The sequence below is a fragment of the Cryptotermes secundus genome, unplaced genomic scaffold, assembly GCF_002891405.2.
Source record: "Cryptotermes secundus unplaced genomic scaffold, Csec_1.0 scaffold834, whole genome shotgun sequence".
Classification (NCBI taxonomy): domain Eukaryota; kingdom Metazoa; phylum Arthropoda; class Insecta; order Blattodea; family Kalotermitidae; genus Cryptotermes; species Cryptotermes secundus.
This window is the reverse complement of record NW_019730112.1, coordinates 583,767-603,664: the sequence shown is the minus strand read 5'-3', so window position 1 is coordinate 603,664 and position 19,898 is coordinate 583,767. Positions and strand designations below refer to the sequence as shown.

At 44.2% G+C, this 19,898-nt stretch overlaps 1 protein-coding gene across 10 annotated transcripts in view; it reads right to left on the bottom strand.

The window, feature by feature from the left end:
• LOC111866224 (serine/threonine-protein kinase 26) overlaps window positions 1–19,898 on the bottom strand; it is an 82,196-nt gene that overhangs the window by 27,224 nt on the left and 35,074 nt on the right. Inside the window, exons 1-2 of one of the 10 annotated variants that reach the window (XM_023854975.2) lie at window positions 16,324–16,548; window positions 13,451–13,748 (exon numbers count right to left, since the gene is read on the bottom strand). The exons of 8 other annotated variants lie outside the window; for them this stretch is intronic. In XM_023854975.2, coding sequence (XP_023710743.1) covers window positions 13,451–13,597 — 147 coding nt within the window. In that variant the 5' untranslated portion in view covers window positions 13,598–13,748; window positions 16,324–16,548. Of the gene's footprint in view, window positions 1–13,450; window positions 13,749–16,323; window positions 16,549–19,898 lie in introns of those variants that run through there. One more of the 10 variants, XM_023854976.2, reaches the window with a different exon arrangement.

Genomic DNA, 19,898 nt, shown 5'->3' with positions numbered 1-19,898 from the left:
GGAGGGGTGGGTTTCCCAATGCACCGCGACCAGTGGTCTATTGTACGTCCCTTCTGTGATATTCTACCAGTCTCTATATCCTACCGATACTGGTGGGTGCCATCAGTCCCGACTCAGCCAGCGAGTTCGGCCTCCACTGGCTCAGCGGTATCTCTCGATGCTTCCCCCATCTATCAGAGGCGTTAGAGACTACTGCTGGGTGGGAAATGTCCGATCAATTTGGCTCAGTGGTCCCCATGGGACATGAGGTTCTTTTACGTGCCGTAAAGCTACGACACGGGACCCACGGCTTAAAGTCCCTCCCGGAGGACTTGTTCCCTGAATTTTTCCGCCCTTAAAAATTCCACGACCTCCGCCGGGTTTGAACCCGCGTACCTTGAGCCATGAGGTGGGAACGTTACCCCTAGACTACGGAGGCCGCTAGCTACGTAAGTAAGTAAGTAAGTAATCTGTAAAGAACTTATTACTTAAGTACATATTAAACATCCTGAATATAACTTCAACGTATCGCACCGTCACCGACTTTGCAATTACTCACCCACAGACAATATGTCACACAAAATGTGTCTTTATGACCTATCTCGGTACTAAATTTCATATGCCCAGCTCCAACGATTCCTTAGTCATAGCCATGAAGCCTAAAGCTAAAGAAAATATGCGCAAGGTCGCCATTTTATTTTTATTTTATACAAAAAAATTACCACCTCTGTCGTCTGTCAGAATTCCTGGCTACATATCCTGAAGTCCCGGGTTCGATTCCCGGCGCTACCAGATTTTCTGTTAAGTAGTCGGTCTGGAACGGGGTTCACTCATCCTCATAAGGATAACTGAGGAGCTACGTGAATGGAAAAGTAGCGGTTCCGGTCTAGAAAACCGAAATTAACGGCCGTGGGGTTACACTGCGCTGATCACGCGACACCCTCTATCCGCAAAAGTTGGCACTAACTTCGCCGACAAGCGGCGGTCGCTATAGTTCCCTTGCGGACTAAAGGCCACGGAGTTTATATATTAAAAATGAACAAGTTCCATACTTTGCGAAGACTTATTACCACACATCAGTTGAGTCTCTGGGATTAAATGGAGTTTTCACCTTATAAGATCGCGCTTCCGCCATGTTATTATTAATGACTGCAGGAAGTCAAAAGTACTCGTAGTAAGTCGAGGTGGTCTCCCATATCAAGTTCTGGGGGCACACAGCACCGTGATGTCACATGTGTACTTTTCTTCCCCAAATGAAGGAGAGTAGCCTAATTGGCAGAAAACTGTATTTAACGAAAACAGTTGTCTTGTGTTTACGCAGAAAGCCCTAACAACATATGGGGACTGAAGGTAAATATCCAAGCATTCCTAACTTCGACAGCAGTTGATGTGAGTCGTCAGTTTCAACAGTCGTCTGCTTTACGGAGCACCTTGGATAGGAGGCTGACCAAGCCCCGGAGCCGGTGCCAAGGACAAAAGTATATGTTCCAGCCGGGGATCGAAACTCGGTCATCCAGCTCGTAACTGATCACTTTCTTGACTCACTTATCTCCGACCACTCTTTGAAAGAATAAAAAATGACAGTCTGTGTTTTAGAAGTGCCTAAACTTCAACGCAAAGGCGTAGACCGCATACCGGACGCGTCGTTGGCATATTCCGTGGCGTGAGGGGAGAATGACAAGGTTCGCCCAAGCAGGATGTGGCACACAATACAGAACACCGTGAAAAGGCCAAGGACGGGTCAGGAATACAAGCGACACTTAATCGTGCAGTCAACTCATTTGCAATTCGCAGATTTGCAACAACTGAGTCATCGAACTACTTTACGTTTCTCCGGCAAACATGGCAAACTAGTGAGACTAAAGAACTCAAATTAAAACGATAAAAAGTTCGAGTAGAACTGCCCTTGTGCCTAAGCACCATACCAAAAAAGAGTGGGGAAGTGGGGTATTTCTTACCTTCGGCACAACCCGGAAAGGTACACGCTGCAAACCCTTGCCACCAAGGAGAATAACACCCGGAGAAGGAACCAGGCTAGCTCAGTCAGTAAGGAGACTAGGCCACGGCCTGAACGACCAAAGAATTGGGGTTCGATTCCCGACAGGGGCAAGAGATTTCTTTTTCTCTTCTCCGTAACATCCAGACCGGCTCTGGGATCCACTTAGCCTGCAATACAATGGGTAGCGGGGGGCTGTTTCCCCGATGGTACACCAACAGGAACGAGAAGTTGACCTGAAGCTGTACCTCCACTTGCCCACACGTCTTCATGGCGTGGTTCTCAATTAAGCCCAAGGATAACTTCGCCCTTTTTACAAACCGGACAAAATGACGGGGGGCCGGCCACAGAGACAATCTGGACGTGGTGACGAATTTGTGCTCTTCGCCAAACAAAACTGGGGCAACCAAACTGTAATCAAATAAAATGCGTGGGACACGCAGCAAGAGAGAGAGAGAGATGTTAGGCTCACACAAGATTTTAGCCCCCAAACCAAGTGTTGGCAGACCTTGGTGCAGACAGGATGATCATATTCAGAGGCTATGAGACTGTGGAGTGTGCGACCCATGACGGGCTCTTGTTAACACAATAATGAACTTCTACTTCCATTAGAGGGGTGAAGTTTCTTGGTTAGCTGAGCTAATCAGCTTCTCCAGTCTGTTCCAAGGAGTTACTTGGTAGGTACAAGTGTTTTCAAGAACATTCCCTGAAATAAAATTCCAGATATGTTACTGATCTGAAGCTTTCTTCTCTTATATAAAAGAGAATGGAAGCCTATTCAACCTAGATGCCGTCCAACTGCAATGGATGATACAAAACCAGCAATATGCTGGCTGGCCTTGGTCACGCCGAAGCGAGGCAGTGAAATAACGGAAGTTAACATTACAGGTATTCGAGGTGACCTAAAACGCCGAGAACACTAACGGCAATGCATCGAGACTGCTTCTAATCCGTCATGTTCAAAACAGAGAAACACCCCGACTTCATGAAAATTTCAGTCAGGGATCTGACATATCAAGTAGGAAAAATGCTTATCATACAATATTCACAAATTACCCGTTTGTTGGTGTAATGTTGGTACCCCTACAACATATTTCTTTTAGCAATATTCATTATATACAATAAACAACACAGATATACTCGTAGTTTTAGATATTTAAGTTTGTGTTTGTGTGTTTGGAGGGGGTGGTGGAAAATATCCCCTCTCTCAGAGACACTGACATATCTTTAAGTTACTCGGCCCGAAGGCAGGCTATGCTGAGGATTTCGCGGTTTTTCTCGGTCCCTTCTAGCAAATGTTTGGATCGTATCTCATATCCCGTAAAGGCCGCTTCCTTCTACGTCCCTTTACAGTTTATTACTCAATACTGGCCTATCATTTGACGCTACATAATGTCTTCTATTCAAAGCGCTGTCAAACAAAGCAAAAACAAGTATATCTGATTCCCATAAGCACAGGAGGACATATTCAATCAGGAGCCAAAGAAACAAGACTAACGGTGGAGGCACGTCTGTCTGTGACCTCACACCGGCACAAGTTTCGCTGAATGCTTGTTTTTAAACATGAAATAACCACGCAAATAGTGACGTTACCGAAACCAAGCTTTTTACAATTTTAACGTCATGAGATCATCACTGCCGGTCACGGTAGCCGAGAGGTCTGAGGCATGTATACTATCTTCGCTCGCTCGGAAGCCGAGATCGTGGGTTCGAATCACACACAAGGCATGATGTTTGGTGTTTATTTTGTGTTTGTGTTGCTCTGTGTTTAGGTAGAGGCCTTGCGAAAAGCTGATCACTCGTCCAAGGAGTCCTGCAGTCTGTAAAATGATCAATCTGAAAAAACAAACCTCAACACCGTAAGGCATAAGAGGAACGGATTAAGTAAGAAATCATCATTCCATTGCGTAGCAACGGCAATTCCGGGAATGCTCGCTATCATTCACTTCATCATAATCATCATTATTTCGGGTATACAGCAGTGTGTGTCTTAGGACTTAATGCTGTCTCCTCAAACGACTTCCAGAAATTCTAGGCTTGTACGCTACAATCTGTTTTGGTAAAAAATTGTTCTTTGGCGTAAAATCGGTCTCAAATGTTAAGGGAAGAATATAGCACCGAGGAGAATACATAGACCTGTGAATTTCATTTGTTTTCTTAAAATAATTACGGTGATCATAACAAGATAGGCAAGCATGTAGCATAATGTAGAGATGTGAAACAGGGCCACTTGACTGCTTCAGGCGCATATCGGCGAATATTAGCGTCAATCTTAAAGAAATGTGTGAAAACTGGGAATGAATTCAACTGGCTACGGATAAAACCCAGAACCGTGTTCTTCAGAAGAGTAACGAACCATCAAGTTACACGCGGGAGGGATTTTTTTTATCGGCTCTGCTACTGTTTGCGTCTCAACACGGAAACAACTCCGTGGAGCTCCATTATCTAACCATAACGACAGCCGATGGATGATCCGTTGCAGCCAGACATAGGTTCTGCATGGCAGCAGACTACAAAGAAGCCAACAAGTTTACAGAACAAATATGGCAACAGGAGCAACTCTGGAGGTTACATAGAAAAAGAGCATTACAGTTCAATTATCGAGATGAAGTATATAAAGCATAGAAAATATACATATTTTCTGGAATGCGGAAAAGAATAATACAGAAAACATTAATTTTAATGACCTACTTCTATGAGTTAATTTCATTGTGATTTTCAACATGACACGAATTCCTGTAACGTAGCGTCATGGCGTCACAGTCCGAGGTCACTTTCTATTGTTGCCCAACAGGGTTCGCTATACTATCATCAAGGCCTTCTTCGAAGAATAATATTCCGAATCTACGACGAACACAGAAAATGAGTTCCATGGTACATCAACTCATTCCAAAGAAATGTGAAAAGCGTGAAAGTACAAGTAGTTACTATAGGATTCTGACGATGGTGTATAACACACTGATATATTGGGTTTTTGGACTTTATCCATCGTCCTGGATTTTAAGATAACTAATAAAAACACGTTTCGGAAACTGGATCTGGACCAGTGATTTAGGCTAGCTCTTTCTAACGGACCCAACAGAATAGGTGTTTTCCTTCACCTGAGGACGGAAACAGATCCAGTTTCCGAAACGTCGTGTTTTTATTAGTTATCTTAAAAACCAGGACGATGGATAAAGTCCAAAACCCCAATATATCAGCGTGAAAGTAGAAGCAAACGGATTCAAAGACGCATACTTCAAGGGGTGCATAGAATTTCCAGACGACTTCCTTCTTTGCAAAACGCAGTGCAGATTAAGCTATCGCCAACACAGCTAATCAAACGTACTGTATAATGCACATTCTTAGATGCTACTGTTTATAATAATAAAGAACTTGCACGAAGGAATTAATTTACGGTTCCTTCCATTTAGTTAAATATAATATCACAAATAATTATGCTTGTTGCTAACGCTACAACCACTATTCCACGGTTCATGGCCTTTCTATAAATATCCATAATCACTAGACTCGTTGAGGAATTTTCTGTCTTTATGGTCTAGTGGTCAGAGTTCCTGGCTACAGATCTAAAGGTCTCGGGTTCGATTCCCGGTGCTACCAGCTTTTCTGAGAGGTAGTGGGTCTGAAACGTGGTCCACTCAGCCTCGTGAGGATAATGGAGGAGCTACCTGAATGGAAAAATAGCGGCTCCGGTCTAGAAAACTGAGATTAACGGCCGTGGGGATTCTTTGCGCTGACCACGCGATATCCTCTATCCGCCAAAGTTGGCACTAAACTTCGCCGACTAGCGGCGGTCGCTCGGTCGGTATAGTTCGCACGCGGATTAAAAGCCACGGAGTTTGTTTTTTATGGAACCGAAAGATCCATTACAGAGTTCGTATGAGACCGCCAAAGGGCACTGTTCTCATCCAGTTGAAATCAGATAACACACGCTGTTCCATTTATGATCCCTTTTAGTATTATCCTCTACTAGATCTCTCGTGTAGACTCTTTCCATCAGGTTTTCTTACGAAAATGTTGCATGTATCTAATTCCCTATGGGCACTAGGTGTCCCATGTTAAAAACGTAAAGATAAATAAATAAGAGGAACACTAATTATGTTTTGTAGGACAATATTCTATGCTGATGATGTGACTCTACTGGGTGATAATACAGACACCACAAAGAAAAACACAAACTTTAACTGAGGAGGCTGGTCTACAAGTAAACACAGGGAAAACTAAGTACTTGTTGCTGTCTCATCACCAGAATGAAAGGCAAAATCATGACATAAAAGATAAATAACAGATGTTTCGAAAATGTGGCACAGTTCACATATTTGGGAACGACTATAACAAATCAAAACCTAATTCAGAAGGAAATTAAGAGACTAAACTCGGGTAATGCTCGTTACCATTCAGTCCAGAACCTTTCTCGTCTGTTGTCTAAAAACATAAAAATCGAAATATACAAAACTATAATTTTGCCTGTGGTTCTGTATGGGTGTGAAACTTGCTCTCTGATATTAAGGGAGGAACACAGACTGAGGTTGTTTGAGAACAGGGTGTTGAGAATATTTGGACCGGAGAGAGATGAAGTGACAGGAGGTTGGAGTAAACTGCATAGTGAGGAGCGTCATAAGATGTAGTCTTCGCCAAAGTGTAATTAGAATGACCACGTCAAGGAGAATGAGAAGTGCAGGGCATGTAGAACTAATGGTGGAGAATACGAATGCATATAAGATATTGGTAGGAAAGCCAGAAGGAAAGAGACCACTGGGAAGACCAAGGCGTAGGTGGGTGAACAATATTATTATTATTATTATTGGAGGGGGTGGGTTTCCCCATGCACCGCGACCAGTGGTCTATTGTACGTCCCCCTGTGATATTCTACCAGTCTCTATACCCTACCGACACTGGTGCGTGCCATCAGTCCCGACTCAGCCAGCGAGATCGGCCTCTACTGGCTCAGCGGTATCTCGATGCTTCCCCCATCTACCAGAGGCGTTAGAGACTATTGTTCGGCGGGAAATGTCCTTAATAATTTGGCTCAGTGGCCTCCTTTGGAGATATGAGGTTCTTTTACGTGCCGTAAAGCTACGACACGGGACCTACGGCTTGAAGTCCCTCCCGGAGGACTTGTTCCCTGAAATTTTCCGCCCTTAAAAATTCCACGACCTCCGCCGGGTTTGAACCCGCGTACCTTGAGTCATGAGGTGGGAACGTTACCCCTAGACTACGGAGGCCGCTGTGAACAATACTAAAATGGACCTTAGAGAGATGGGATGGGATGGATGCACTGATCTGGCTCAGGATAGGGACCAGTGGAGGGCTCTCTGAACACGGTATTGAACCTTCGGGTTCCATAAAATGCTGGAAAGTTCTTGAGTATCTGCACAATTGGCGGCTTCTCGAGAAGGGCTCAGCTCCATGTGTGGCTGACAATATTATTGAGAAAAATTATTCCGAACTTTCAATTACCAATTATACGAGTATGTGTCTGGCACGGAAAGGTTTCGAATTCAACACCCGCTATAGCAGTAACGGAAATGGGTCTAATGTGAGCGGAAATATAGTCAGAAGGTATACTGAATCCAAACGATAATTCTGCGACTTTCACTGTCAATCCGGCGCAGTTATCATATAGCCCTACGCAGTTACGCAACATTCTACCATTATACACCGCACCTGTTTACATTCTCAGGCGTTACTTCTCCACGCTGACAGAAATCGTGTTGAAATATCAAGGGGCAGACTGTAGTCAGACTTTCGTACGCACATTCACACCTTCCTGCCCCCTGTGCTTAACTAATTAAGCACTACGTACGCCATGAAGACGTACGGAGGAGATTCATATGCTATAAGCAATTTCACAATTTTAATACAATTAATTAAAAATTAGGTTCACAATTCCACAATGAATATTCAAATGCTTATTGTTTAATTATTATATTATCACCTCCTCTTAATTTTCAACGTGCTGAAGACTGGATAAACAAAACAGAATTTCTGGTCGTTGTTTAATGTGGTGTGAAATGTGGTCTCTTACTCTAGTGGATGAACATAAACTACGTGTGTTTGAAACCAATGTGCCCGGGAAAGTATCTGGGCCTGAAGATGGAGCGAACAGTTTAGGATATTACACGGCAACGGCCGCGCCAAGTTGACTCAAGGGGCATCTCAGCCGAGATACCGACTATCCTGGGCCAAGTTTGTCATGGTTCTCCTCAGTCTCTCCAAGAAAATGGCAAGCCTGTACCCCTAGAAACGTATCAAAATGCCTTTTCATGCAAAAATATTGTGGCATGTAGACCCACTGCTAAGCAATGACCAAGAAACAAGCAACTATACAACAGCCATTGACACGTAACGGCTCCGCTTACAAGCATGTTCCCATGGCAAGGAGAGAACACAGCAATAATAGAAGAGAAGTTTTCCATCAGGTCCGTGCCGTGGTGTCATAACATGGACCAGTTTGCAGTTGAAGACTGTGGAGTGAATGCAGGAGCCCCCGCGTGGAGGCAGGTTCAATATCTCCACCGTAGCCCTGCGAGCCAAAGATGACGAAAAGGGAACCCAGTTCCAAGGCGTATAACTTGGCCACCCAGTTCTTGGGAGATATTAATATGGGGAGCTGGAACTCCATGTTGGGGCAGTTTCGAATCTGAGACAGTAAAATATGGTCATGAATCCCGCGGGACTGGGACCCAAGAATTACTGCGCTAGCGAAGACCAGCAGCAATTGTAAACGACCGTCATCTCATCAGATATGGCGCCCCACATAAACAAACCCGCAACTGACAGTAATAAAAATCTGGTCTTGGGCCCCAGATGGGGGTGCCTGACACAAAAACACATTGGTCGGCTGACCATCGGTCGAAACATAACTTTGAGTTGCAGTCTGAGAACTGCTGGGGTTCAGTCGTTGTAAGCTGTTTGTTAGAAGCAGGTAGCTGATGCCGGGAACAGTTCGAGAACCGATAGGAAGGTGCACGTCCGCACGTCAGAAGCCGCTATCAAGCAACGACAGTGAAGACGTGACTGTGGACACTAGTGTGTGTGACACTCAACAGTAGAGCGTCGTCACGCGCTGTGTCAAAGTGTGCAATAAACGAGTCATCAATCAGAGACCCGTCTATAGTTAGAATCTATCACGTGACAATACATGCAAACTATGCATAATAAATTTCATTCATCTCAGCATTTTTCATCTGAAAAATTTTCAGTATGGTACAGGACCTATAAAACTATGACGTTTACGAGTGAATACATATGGGGTTTTGGACTTGTAATTGGATTTACTGACCACTTTACGAACCAACTCGTAATTACTTATAGTGCCATCGCTAATTTTAACATTTTACATATCATTAGAGCACACTGACTAGTGTTCTCAGTCTGTTACTAGACGTCTCCTGGTAAGGGCTGAATAATGGTTATTCCTCTGCTTCCGTGTTTAAGTTCTCTCCGAACGGCGGCTCCTACGACTCGCAGTCATGGTGGAGGTATTTGACCCCGTCTCCACACGGGTTACTGACTGACTCACTAGCCTCTCCTCGCTTCAACTGTCCTCTTTAAAATCCCACTGCACGAACTGAGTAGAAAACACCGTTTCCAACAGTACCTCCATTGCCGTAGGAACATGTTTACCGAGCCGTTGCCTAGAAACTGTTCTACATGCTACAATATTTAACTAAGCAGGAGAAATAAGTCCGCGCAGTGCAATATGTATTTCTACTAAGAGTTTTATCAACAATGGGCTTATCTACACTAGGCCTACATGAACGTTAACATTTCGTAGAGATGATACAAAAAAAAAACTCCAGGCGTACTCCATGTTTCAATTTGTTGAACATTTAGCGACGTATGTACATTTTAGATATTCAAACATGGTTCAGGTATTGGAAACTAGAAAAGTGACTGAGACTTTTACGCCCGAACACGCGGCGAACTTAACTTATTAGCCCAAGAGACGGGAATTCCGCATGCCCAAGAAGAAACTGGCTGATCTTTCCAGACTATGATACTGACATCCACCGATTTATCGTCCGAACATGAAGATTAATGTAGACAGATACTCCCATTGTACACGAGTAAACATAACACCGCCCGGATCTCGTGCATATACTACTCTGTCCAAAAAGTATCCGACCTTGGGCCGGGAAAAAAGTTCTGTATCTGGGTGGTTACAGTACCTAATCGCCTTCAAAGTAGGCCCCTTGTGACTCCACACACTTAGCCCAGCGGTCCCTCCATTGCTAGAAGCAATTCTGAAAGGCTTCTTTTGGAATTGAGTGCAGCGGCGCCGTCGCGTTCTGTATGATGTCCTCGCGGCTGTCAAAAGGGGAGCCTTTAGCGGTGTCTTCAGTCTCGGGAACAGCCAGAAATCACATGGAGCCATGTCAGGAGAGTAGGGAGCCTGGCGAACCTGCGGAATGCCGTGCTTGGCCAGGAAACCCTGGATCAGGTGCAATGAATGAGCTGGGGCGTTGCGTCCCACAGCTCCGGTCTCTTGCGCCGAACTGCATCACGAAGATGGCGGAGGACTTCTTGGTAGTACTCCTTATTGACAGTCTGGCCTAGTGGTGCGTACTCATGATGCACAACAGTCAGTATCACCTTCACACTGCTCCGAACCTGTCGTGCTCTTTTGGGCCACGGGGATGTTGGATGCTTCCATTGTGACGCCTGGACCTTGGTTTCCGGGTCATATCCGTACACCCACGACTCGTCACCAGTGATCACAGTCTTCAGGAACTCAGGATCCCTGTTGCCGCACTCCAGCATGTCCTGCGCGACCTCAAGCCTGAGTTGTTGCTGCTCCGGCGAAAGCAGCTTGGGCACAAATTTTGCCGCCACTCTTCGCATACCGAAATCCTGAGTTAAAATTGTGTTTGCGGAACCTCTGCTGATCCCAACCTCATCAGCAACTTCACGGATGGCCAAACGACGGTCCTCCGTGTCCGCACTTCTTAAATGACATCAGCATTTAGGCTCGTTGACGGTCTCCCGGAACGCTGCTTACTGTCCGCCGACATATGGCCATGTTTACAGCGCCTGAACCCCTCTTTAATTTGAGTGACCCCCATTGCATCATCGCCGAAAGCCTGCTGAATTTTGCGAATTGTTTCCACTTCGGTATCCCCAAGTTTCTGACAAAACTTGATGCAGTATCGCTGCTCCAAGCGTTGTCATCTTGAGCGAAACGAGAATGCGACGAACACGTGTTACACCACTTCGTTATCTGGCAGGCCACAGACGCATCCGGCAGTGTTGCGAGTCAGCAAAAAATCACGCATGCGCATGAAAGTCCCTTCTACCACTACGCTCAGTTTCCCCACCCTTTGGCCATTAATTACAGCGGAAAAAAATAAAGTCGGATACTTTTTGAACATACGGTATGGCGACATAAAACCTACGTTTAATGGATCCAACTGAAAGAGCAACGATATGCTCCAACGTGTCCCTATTCAATTAGCAAACTAGTGTGGGATTTCGATTTTTAATGACGTAACAGCCTTGAACGCGGAAAGCAACGTGGACCTATATCCGGCGATTGTGCCATACAATTAATTTAAAAAATTATCTGACATACATAACAAAACAAAACTCTGTGGCGTGTAGTCCGCAAGCCAACGATACCGACAGAGCGACTGCCGCTTGTCGGCGAAGTTAGTGCCAACTTTTGCGGATAGAGGGTGTCACGTGGTCAGCGCAACGGATCCCCACGGCCGTTAATCTCGGTTTTCTATACCGCAGCCGCTATTTCATTGAAACAGCTCCTCAATTATCCTCCTCACGAGGCTGAGTGGACCCCGTTCCAGACCCACTACTTCTAAGAAAATCTGGTAGCGCGGGGAATGGAACCTGGTACCTCTGGATCTGTAGCCCGGAACTCTGACCACCAGACCCCAGAGGCGGTCTTACCTGACATACATGTAGAGAGAAAGTGATACAGAGATGCAGCACTTACATAATGGGAAGCATTATGCTTTGTGGGCCTCCTCTTCACCAAATATTATGAGGCCGATTATTGCATCAAGGAGAGGTAACATACATCACGTATGAGCATATGAGAAATCCAACAGCATTAAGTTCCAACCAGTGTAACATGTTTCTGTTTAAAACACACTGTCTTACATGTTTCAACCTAGAGGTTTTCCAACATTATAAAAGAAAATTACACGCGTTTATACACCATTTGTGGAACTGCAAAGATTATTTACAATTGGTTTATTAGGTACTGACAAATTAGTACAAAATAAATAGTACACAAGACAATATAATTAAATGTTTAGTCATAAAATATTAGATAAAGGATGCTGCTTACGACAGCAGCCTGATACTGTGACGACGGCTGAAAGCCGAACAATGAAACGAATATATGTCGTCGTTGCTAGATAATGGCTGCTAACAATGCAACTCATGACTGCTAACCGACGACTTCGACTTCGGACTGTAGCTCGGTTAAATTGCTGTTGGCTTTCACAAAAAAACTCGCGTCCTTTGTAGCGCTACAAATGTAGCGGTGAAGTCTACACGGTAGGCGAGCGGTCTAAGGCATGTACTGTCTTCGCTCGCTTGGAAACCGGGATCGCGGGTTCGAATTCCACTCAGGGAATGGATATTTAGTTTGTGTGTGTGCGTTTTTCTGTGTTTGTGTACAGGTAGAGGCCTTGCGACGAGCTGATCACCAGCCCAAGGAGTCCTACCGAAAGTGTAAGATCTAGAAACACCGAAGTGAAGAGAGAGGTTCGTGGAGGTAGGCCTACGCCCACTGGGGCTGTAGTGCCAAGAAAAAGAAAAAATAAGTCTACAATTAAAACGGCTTTGGAGACCTAGGGACGGGTACGAGTAAAATACTAAACTATATATTACAAAATGGACAGGAAGGATGTGATAGTGAACTGGCGCAAGACAATATAATGACTGGCTTTTCTGAATAACACATTTATACTCTTTTGGATTTCATGCAATTGGGAGAAACTTCTTTATCAGTTCAGCAATTAGGCCTTTCAATTTTCTCGAAGACAAGGCACCTCAATTGACATTAAGGGAATACACAGACGCACGACAGACGGAAGTAACATACGCGTATATCTGTCCTAGAGATTCCAATACTTCAATTTCTTTCGAAGTACATATTTCTATCCGCTATATTTATACAGAAAATTACAACATATCTATTTTATGCAATATGGTGTAGGAAAAAACAATACAGGTTCATTACCAACATCTGAATTCGCCTCTGGCAGGACAGACTTTTTAGCTGGCCCGAATCTGTCTACACCGAAGATAAACTGTATAATTTATAATGTAACTGCTTGATATGAAGTTATTCTAATAGGAAGTCCGATATAAGAATCGATCAATGGATACTATCCATGACACATGTAAGTGAAAACCTTCTGGCAAGCCACGATCGTTTATACATTTTGTCATATGTAGTCATGGCATTCGGACGCTAAAGAGTCAGGCAGACAAATCTTCACTTACCAACGGTCCTTGGTGCTTGCTCATTCTGTTCATGGTGGGCAGTGTCCATGTTTGCCATCGCAAATGTGGGCTGGAATACTGGCCCCATTGCTGTCGGGAGTTGTAGGGATCCGCCTCGGTGACGGTAGGACTGCTGTGCCCCCTCATTTCGCACTCGCCATAATCCACTTGCTAATGCGTATTCAATTGCCTCACTCTTTCTTACACCACTTCACATGGAGTTCAGTAACTAATTAGGTTTAACCCATTAATAAGACCTGTTCCTGTAGGTTTTGCTGAACACTTGTCCCTCCTGCACCTATCAACACACTTCCATTTTTAAAAAACAATGAAAAAAATTACTGCAACGAAAATATAATATTACGAGTATGTCCCCTGTAGTTAAACCAGGAAACTGCTGAGCATACTTTGGCACTGTGAAAGACAGTTTGTCTTTTATTATATTATTCGACATTCGGCGCTAATAACTCTTACAGAAAGCTGCAGCATAACAAATAATCTGATGTTTTCAATGGTACCCATATTCTCGAAAATTCACACACGATAACATGATTACACTTCGTGAGTTCGAAACGGATCGTATGGAGAGACCATGAAGCTACGGAAAACTGTGCAAGGGCGTAGACTGACAATTAACAAAAACGAATTTAAACGCACATCGTAGCTCTCGGAGACTCGGACTTAGGCAGCACACCCTTGTCACATCCGAGATCACGGCGATGAATATTCAGATCAGACTTCTGGAACGTGACGCAATGCTGTGTGGTAGAAAAGTACCAAGGTTTCGAAGGTATCTCCTGTCCCATCTTCATGCTAAATGGTACCATGGACATGGAGGCAAAAAGTTCCTCAGAATCGTCGGTACCTATCTACCAAACCAAACGGCATCACACCCCAGACGGTCTTGATCTAAGCACCGAGACACTTTTTATTGCCACAAGGTCTCTGCCAGTAAGATCCCTCATCGGCCTAACTCCTATTATCTAGACTACACGCCATACACTGTTTTTTTTTTCACAGCTCCGGCTTTCGCCTACAATTGGATACGTTTTAATAACCGAAATAAAGCTAAACGAATTAGTTGCTCCAAGAAAGCATTCTTTTTTCTTTTTCTTTTTTTTCTGTGGCGCTACAGCCCCAATCTTGGGCCTAGGCTTACCTCCATGAAACTCTCCGTTTCACTTCAGTTTTACTAGATCTTACACATTCGGTAGGACTCCTTGGGCGAGTGATCAGCTCGTCGCAAGGCCTCTACCTGTACACAAACATCCATGCCTTGAGTGGGATTCGAACCCACGATCCCGGCTTCCGAGCGAGCGAAGACAGTGCATGCCTTAGACCGCTCGGCTACCGTGACCGGCAGGAAGCATTCTTACTCTGGTGTATTTAATTTTTCAAAATTCATGTACTGATTCCACGAGCTATAATTACGTTTGGAAATACATATGTACAATCCCACAGAATAATAATAATAATGTCCCGTATTTAGCATGCTCCAGAGACGGACAGAAAACCGTAAAAAATCCCTTCTGCTCTGATGCGGTTCTTTTCGTCCTGCTTCACTGCAAATTCTTTAACTCTGCTGTCCTTCTGCCGGTCTATGACTTTCTACTTCATCGAATGAAACATCTGCAGAAATGAGAAAGTTTAGGTGGTAATATACAGGATCATCAGGAAAACTACGCTTCAGTTTAAACTTTTTTTTTTTAATATTCTTAATGTACAGGAATTATTTATCGTCGATAAGCGCCGTAAACTTAGGAGAATAATCTGTCAATGGAAAACGTGAACCACGGGCATCCCAAAATCCGCAACCATTGCCTGCAGTAATTCTGATAACAGACGAAATGTCTTCCTTCAACTCATCTAAAGCGTGAGCGCTGCCAAGATCATCCAGGGCCAAAACGATGGGGGAAGCGACTCAAGATAACGCAACCGTCAAAATGTCCACCCGAAATTGCATTCGCCGTACGCGATTAAGACGGCGTACGACACGCTGCCAGTAGAATAAAATGATCACATTATAAACACATTTTTTTTTCTGGGTCTACTCCATCTTGCCGAACAATGGTTCACAAACATACCATCGGCGGGACAATTTTCTCCACTGTCTCCGTACAAATTAATAACAACTGTTTATTATGTAAGCTTTGAGGCTTTCACGGCGGTGACTATGAAGAAAGCAGTCTTCTGGGATTTGGCACCGTGTATATGTGGTGTTAACCGACGTTTCGGAGGAACGTATCGCCTCCACCTTCAGGGTAGAAGAAAAAATAAGCCTGCTTTTACCGGTTCTCACGGTCTCTTCGCTTGCAGATTTCTTATTTTTTCTTCTACCCTGAAGATGGAGGCGATACGTTCCTCCGAAACGTCGGTTAACACCACATATACACGGTGCCAAATCCCAGAAGACTGCTTTCTTCAACTGTTTATTACTTCAGTTAATACATGCAATTTCAACTAAGGCGTAGTTTTACTGACCCCCGTACAATTATGGAGCGAGGAATATGAAGACACGCACTACGCATACTTCCCGCTGTATGGCAAATAAACTTTCACGCCTTACAACATATCTGACGTTACGTGCTACCCTATCGGGGCCATTACAACATATTTCTAAACAACTTCACGCGAGACGCGAATAAATGACACGGACAAAGAAGAATAAGAGTCACTATCGCAGTTACTTATTACCTACAAACTGTGTAGAGCAGAAAGAATTTCCGAAGATGTGCAATTTGAAGCTTTTAAAGAACTAATCAAAGAAGAAACAGAATTTTACTTCCACGCACAAACACTTTTACACATTTAAAAGGAATGGCAAGAACACTGAACACTTGAAATGTCTCCTATTTGGGATGGGAACGGCTTACCATACCACGTATTTACTTCTTCCTGTTTCATTAAATGAACTTCACACTACGCGTTTTTGCATGATTAACAACAGACTGCTTTGCTTACAAATGAAAATTACGTTCCGAACACTAGCAGGACAGCACTGTCAGGTGAGAAGAATCACATATTCAGCTTCGACTGCTCACTTCCTGCTCTGTACACAAGAGTCGCGACTATGTCGACACGCAAGCAAAGTCTCTCTGGGTCACCCAACCGAGCGGACGTTCTGTACAGTACCCACCAACCGTAACGTTTACCGCAGGCTGTCTGTTGTTCCTGTTACTGAACGCCGAACCAGCCAGTCGCCTTGTACGACACTACCCCCCACGCAAACTGGCAGTCCACAAGTCAATATATGCAAAGAGCTGACCCCGTCCTATGCTAAGCCCCACTTAATACAAACGAATATCCTGAATGTTGAAAAGCAGTAGCTAGGCTACTTATTAAGCTCAGGAATGCAATCGAATATTTACTGCACAACGCAATGACTACGTTTCAAAGTGTTTAATAATTGAAATGAAAACTGTACACAAATAAACCAGTTCATATATGAACTGAAACTTCAGAGAAGACGTTTTCAAGAACTAAACTGTTATAGCATACAGAATAGTACATTCATGAACAACACAAATTACGTCTGAAAGTGTCCAGGGAACCATTTGGATCTAAGAGGAGTGTAGGGAAGGTAACCAGAATAGGGAAGACAAGAAAAGCAAACAGAATTGTAGTGATGAAACCTCTCTTTCCTTCTGGCTTTCCCAGCAATATCCTACATGCATTCCTCATCTCCACCATCCGGTGCTACATGCCCTGCCCACCTCATCCTCCTTGACTTGATAATTCTAATTATGCTTGGAGAAGAGTACAAGTTATGAAGCTCCTCATTATGCAGTTTTCTCCAACCTCTTGTCACCTTATCCCTCTTCGGTTATTCTCAACACCCTCAATCCATTTCACTCCCTTAATGTTAGCGACCAAGTTTCACACCCAAACAGAACCACAGGCAAAATTATAGTCTTGTACACTCCAATTTTTATGTTTTTGGACAGCAGACGAGAAGACAAAAGGTTCTTGACCGAATGGTAGCGAGCATTACCCAAGTTCAATCTCCTCTTAACTTCCTCCTGAATCAGGTTTCGATCTGTTATCGTTGTTCCCAAATATCTCAACGGTGCCACATTTTTCAAAACACCTGTTTCCTATCTTTATGTCATGATTTTGCCCTGCATTTTGGTCACGAGTCAGCAACATGTACTTAGTTTTCTCTGTGTTCACTTCTACACCAATCTCCTTACTTGCGTCAATTAACGTTTGTGTGTGTTTACAGTATCCACATTATCACCCAGTACATTCACATCATCGGCACAGACCAACAGCTGATGGGGCCCGTTTAATTTCATTCCCACCTGGTTTCCTGGACCTTCCTAATGGCATATTCTAAAGCAAAGTTGAAAAGGGGTGGCGATAAAGCATCTCCTTGTTTTAGACCATTCTGGATAGGAAATTTATCAGACAAATGTTTACCTACGCGTACTTTACCATACGTTTCGTTTAAACACATTTTAATCAGCCTAACTACTTTCATGGGTATCCCAAACTCTTTCAGAATATTGTACAATACTTCCCTCACATGAATGTCATTTTCGTGCAGCAAGTTTCGCACTGTGATGGAACATACACGTACTTGTACACAAAACGCGTGAAACTGAAATTCATGTTGAATTTCCTGACAGTGACGCCCTACACTGAAATACTCTGCATCAAATAGAGTGGCTCTGCAGTAGCCTCCTGATTCGTATTCAGGATGCGCTCGGTTCGAATCTCGGTGAGGACGCTGACTATGCTAAGTTTTTCCGTGGTTCTCCACTGTCCATCGTAGCAAACTCTTGGACACTATCTCGATTAGGTCATGACCGCTTTCTCCGAAATCCTTTTCCAATTCATCTATCATTTTATAGTCTAGCTTAAGCGGCCTCCGTACTCTAGGGGTAACGTTCCCACCTCATGACTCAAGGTACGCGGGTTCAAACCCGGCGGAAAAATTCAGGGAATAAGTCCTCCGGGAGGGACTTTAAGCCGTGTGTCCCGTGTCGTAGATTTACGGCACGTAAAAGAACCTCATGTCTTTAGGAGACCTCTGAGCTAAATTACAGGCCCTTTCCCGCCCAAGTAGTCTCCAATGCCTCTGGTGGATGGGGGAAGCATCAAGGTACCGGGGGCCGACCTCGTTGGCTATACGGGGGCTGATGGCACGCACCGTTACCGGTAGGGTATGGCGACAGTAGAAATTAAAAGGGGGACGCACAATGGACCAATAACTGGTCTAAGTGCATGGGGAAACCCACCCCCTCCCATAATACATACATACATAGTCTAGCTTCTGGCCCCGTCGTACAACAGTCCCTCCAAAATACACTGCATAGCTAAATAAGACATTTCGTGAAACCTGTCCTCTCAGCGACCGTTCCGCGATCTGCCAGGCATAGCCACAGTGTTTACAGACCACAAAGTGCGGGATATTTCATGCCGAACATGAAACCCTAAAAACCCTGGCTCGCAAACAAACGTCAGGTAGCAGTATAATACTTACGTTCACTTCTGGCACTTTAATATAACCTAATGTGTATGAAGCAATATGTGTAAGATTTGAGGCTTTCACGGCGGTGACTATGAAGAAAGCAGTCTTCTGGGATTTGGCACCGTGTATATGTGGTGTATACAAGTACACGGTGCGAAATCCCAGAAGACTGCTTTCTTCATAGATATTCCTATTTTTGAAGTTTCTATCTGAATTCGCAACTGCGCATGCCTTAATTGCATACACTTCTGCCTGGAATACTGTTATATACTGACCAAGGCCGAAACTGCGTTTCCGCTCTGTCCCATCACAATACACCCCAGCTCCAGTGCCTTTATTTGTCTTGGAACCATCTGTATACCAGATTATTTTCCCCTTTCTATCGGGTTGAAACCCCTCTTTCCATTCGCTTCTATCAGGAAATCTGATCATGAAGGGTTTATCATAGACATGCTTCGGTAGCATTTTATCGGATCTCATCTGTAGGATGGGTTCCTTTTTCATGTCCTGAATCTTGTATGCGTGTCCAAAACCTTCAGATTTAGGTCTCCACTGATCACTGCAACGTAATCTGAAATTTCCTAACTTGGTCTCTGCTTCCATCCACAGATGCAGTGGGGGGAGTCCTATTAGGATTTGCATTGCAGCTGTTGGAGCTGTTCTCATTGCTCCCGTAATTCCCAAGCAGGCCGTCCTTTGCAGTCTGATAAGTTATGCCTGACTTGCTTTAAGTTTGACTCTAGGCCACCATATAGTGGCAGCATAGGTAATTATGGATCTTACTATAGCAGTGTATAACCAATACACCACCTTTGGTTTCAGTCCCCAGGTTTTAACAAACGTGCCTCTGCATGTCCAGAAGGCCTCATAGGCCCTGTTAATAGCCTTGTCGGGCTGTTTTTTTTTTCCGTGTTAGTCCCTTGTCTAATGTTATTCCAAGGTACTTGACTTCACTGGATACTCGGATCGCTTGAA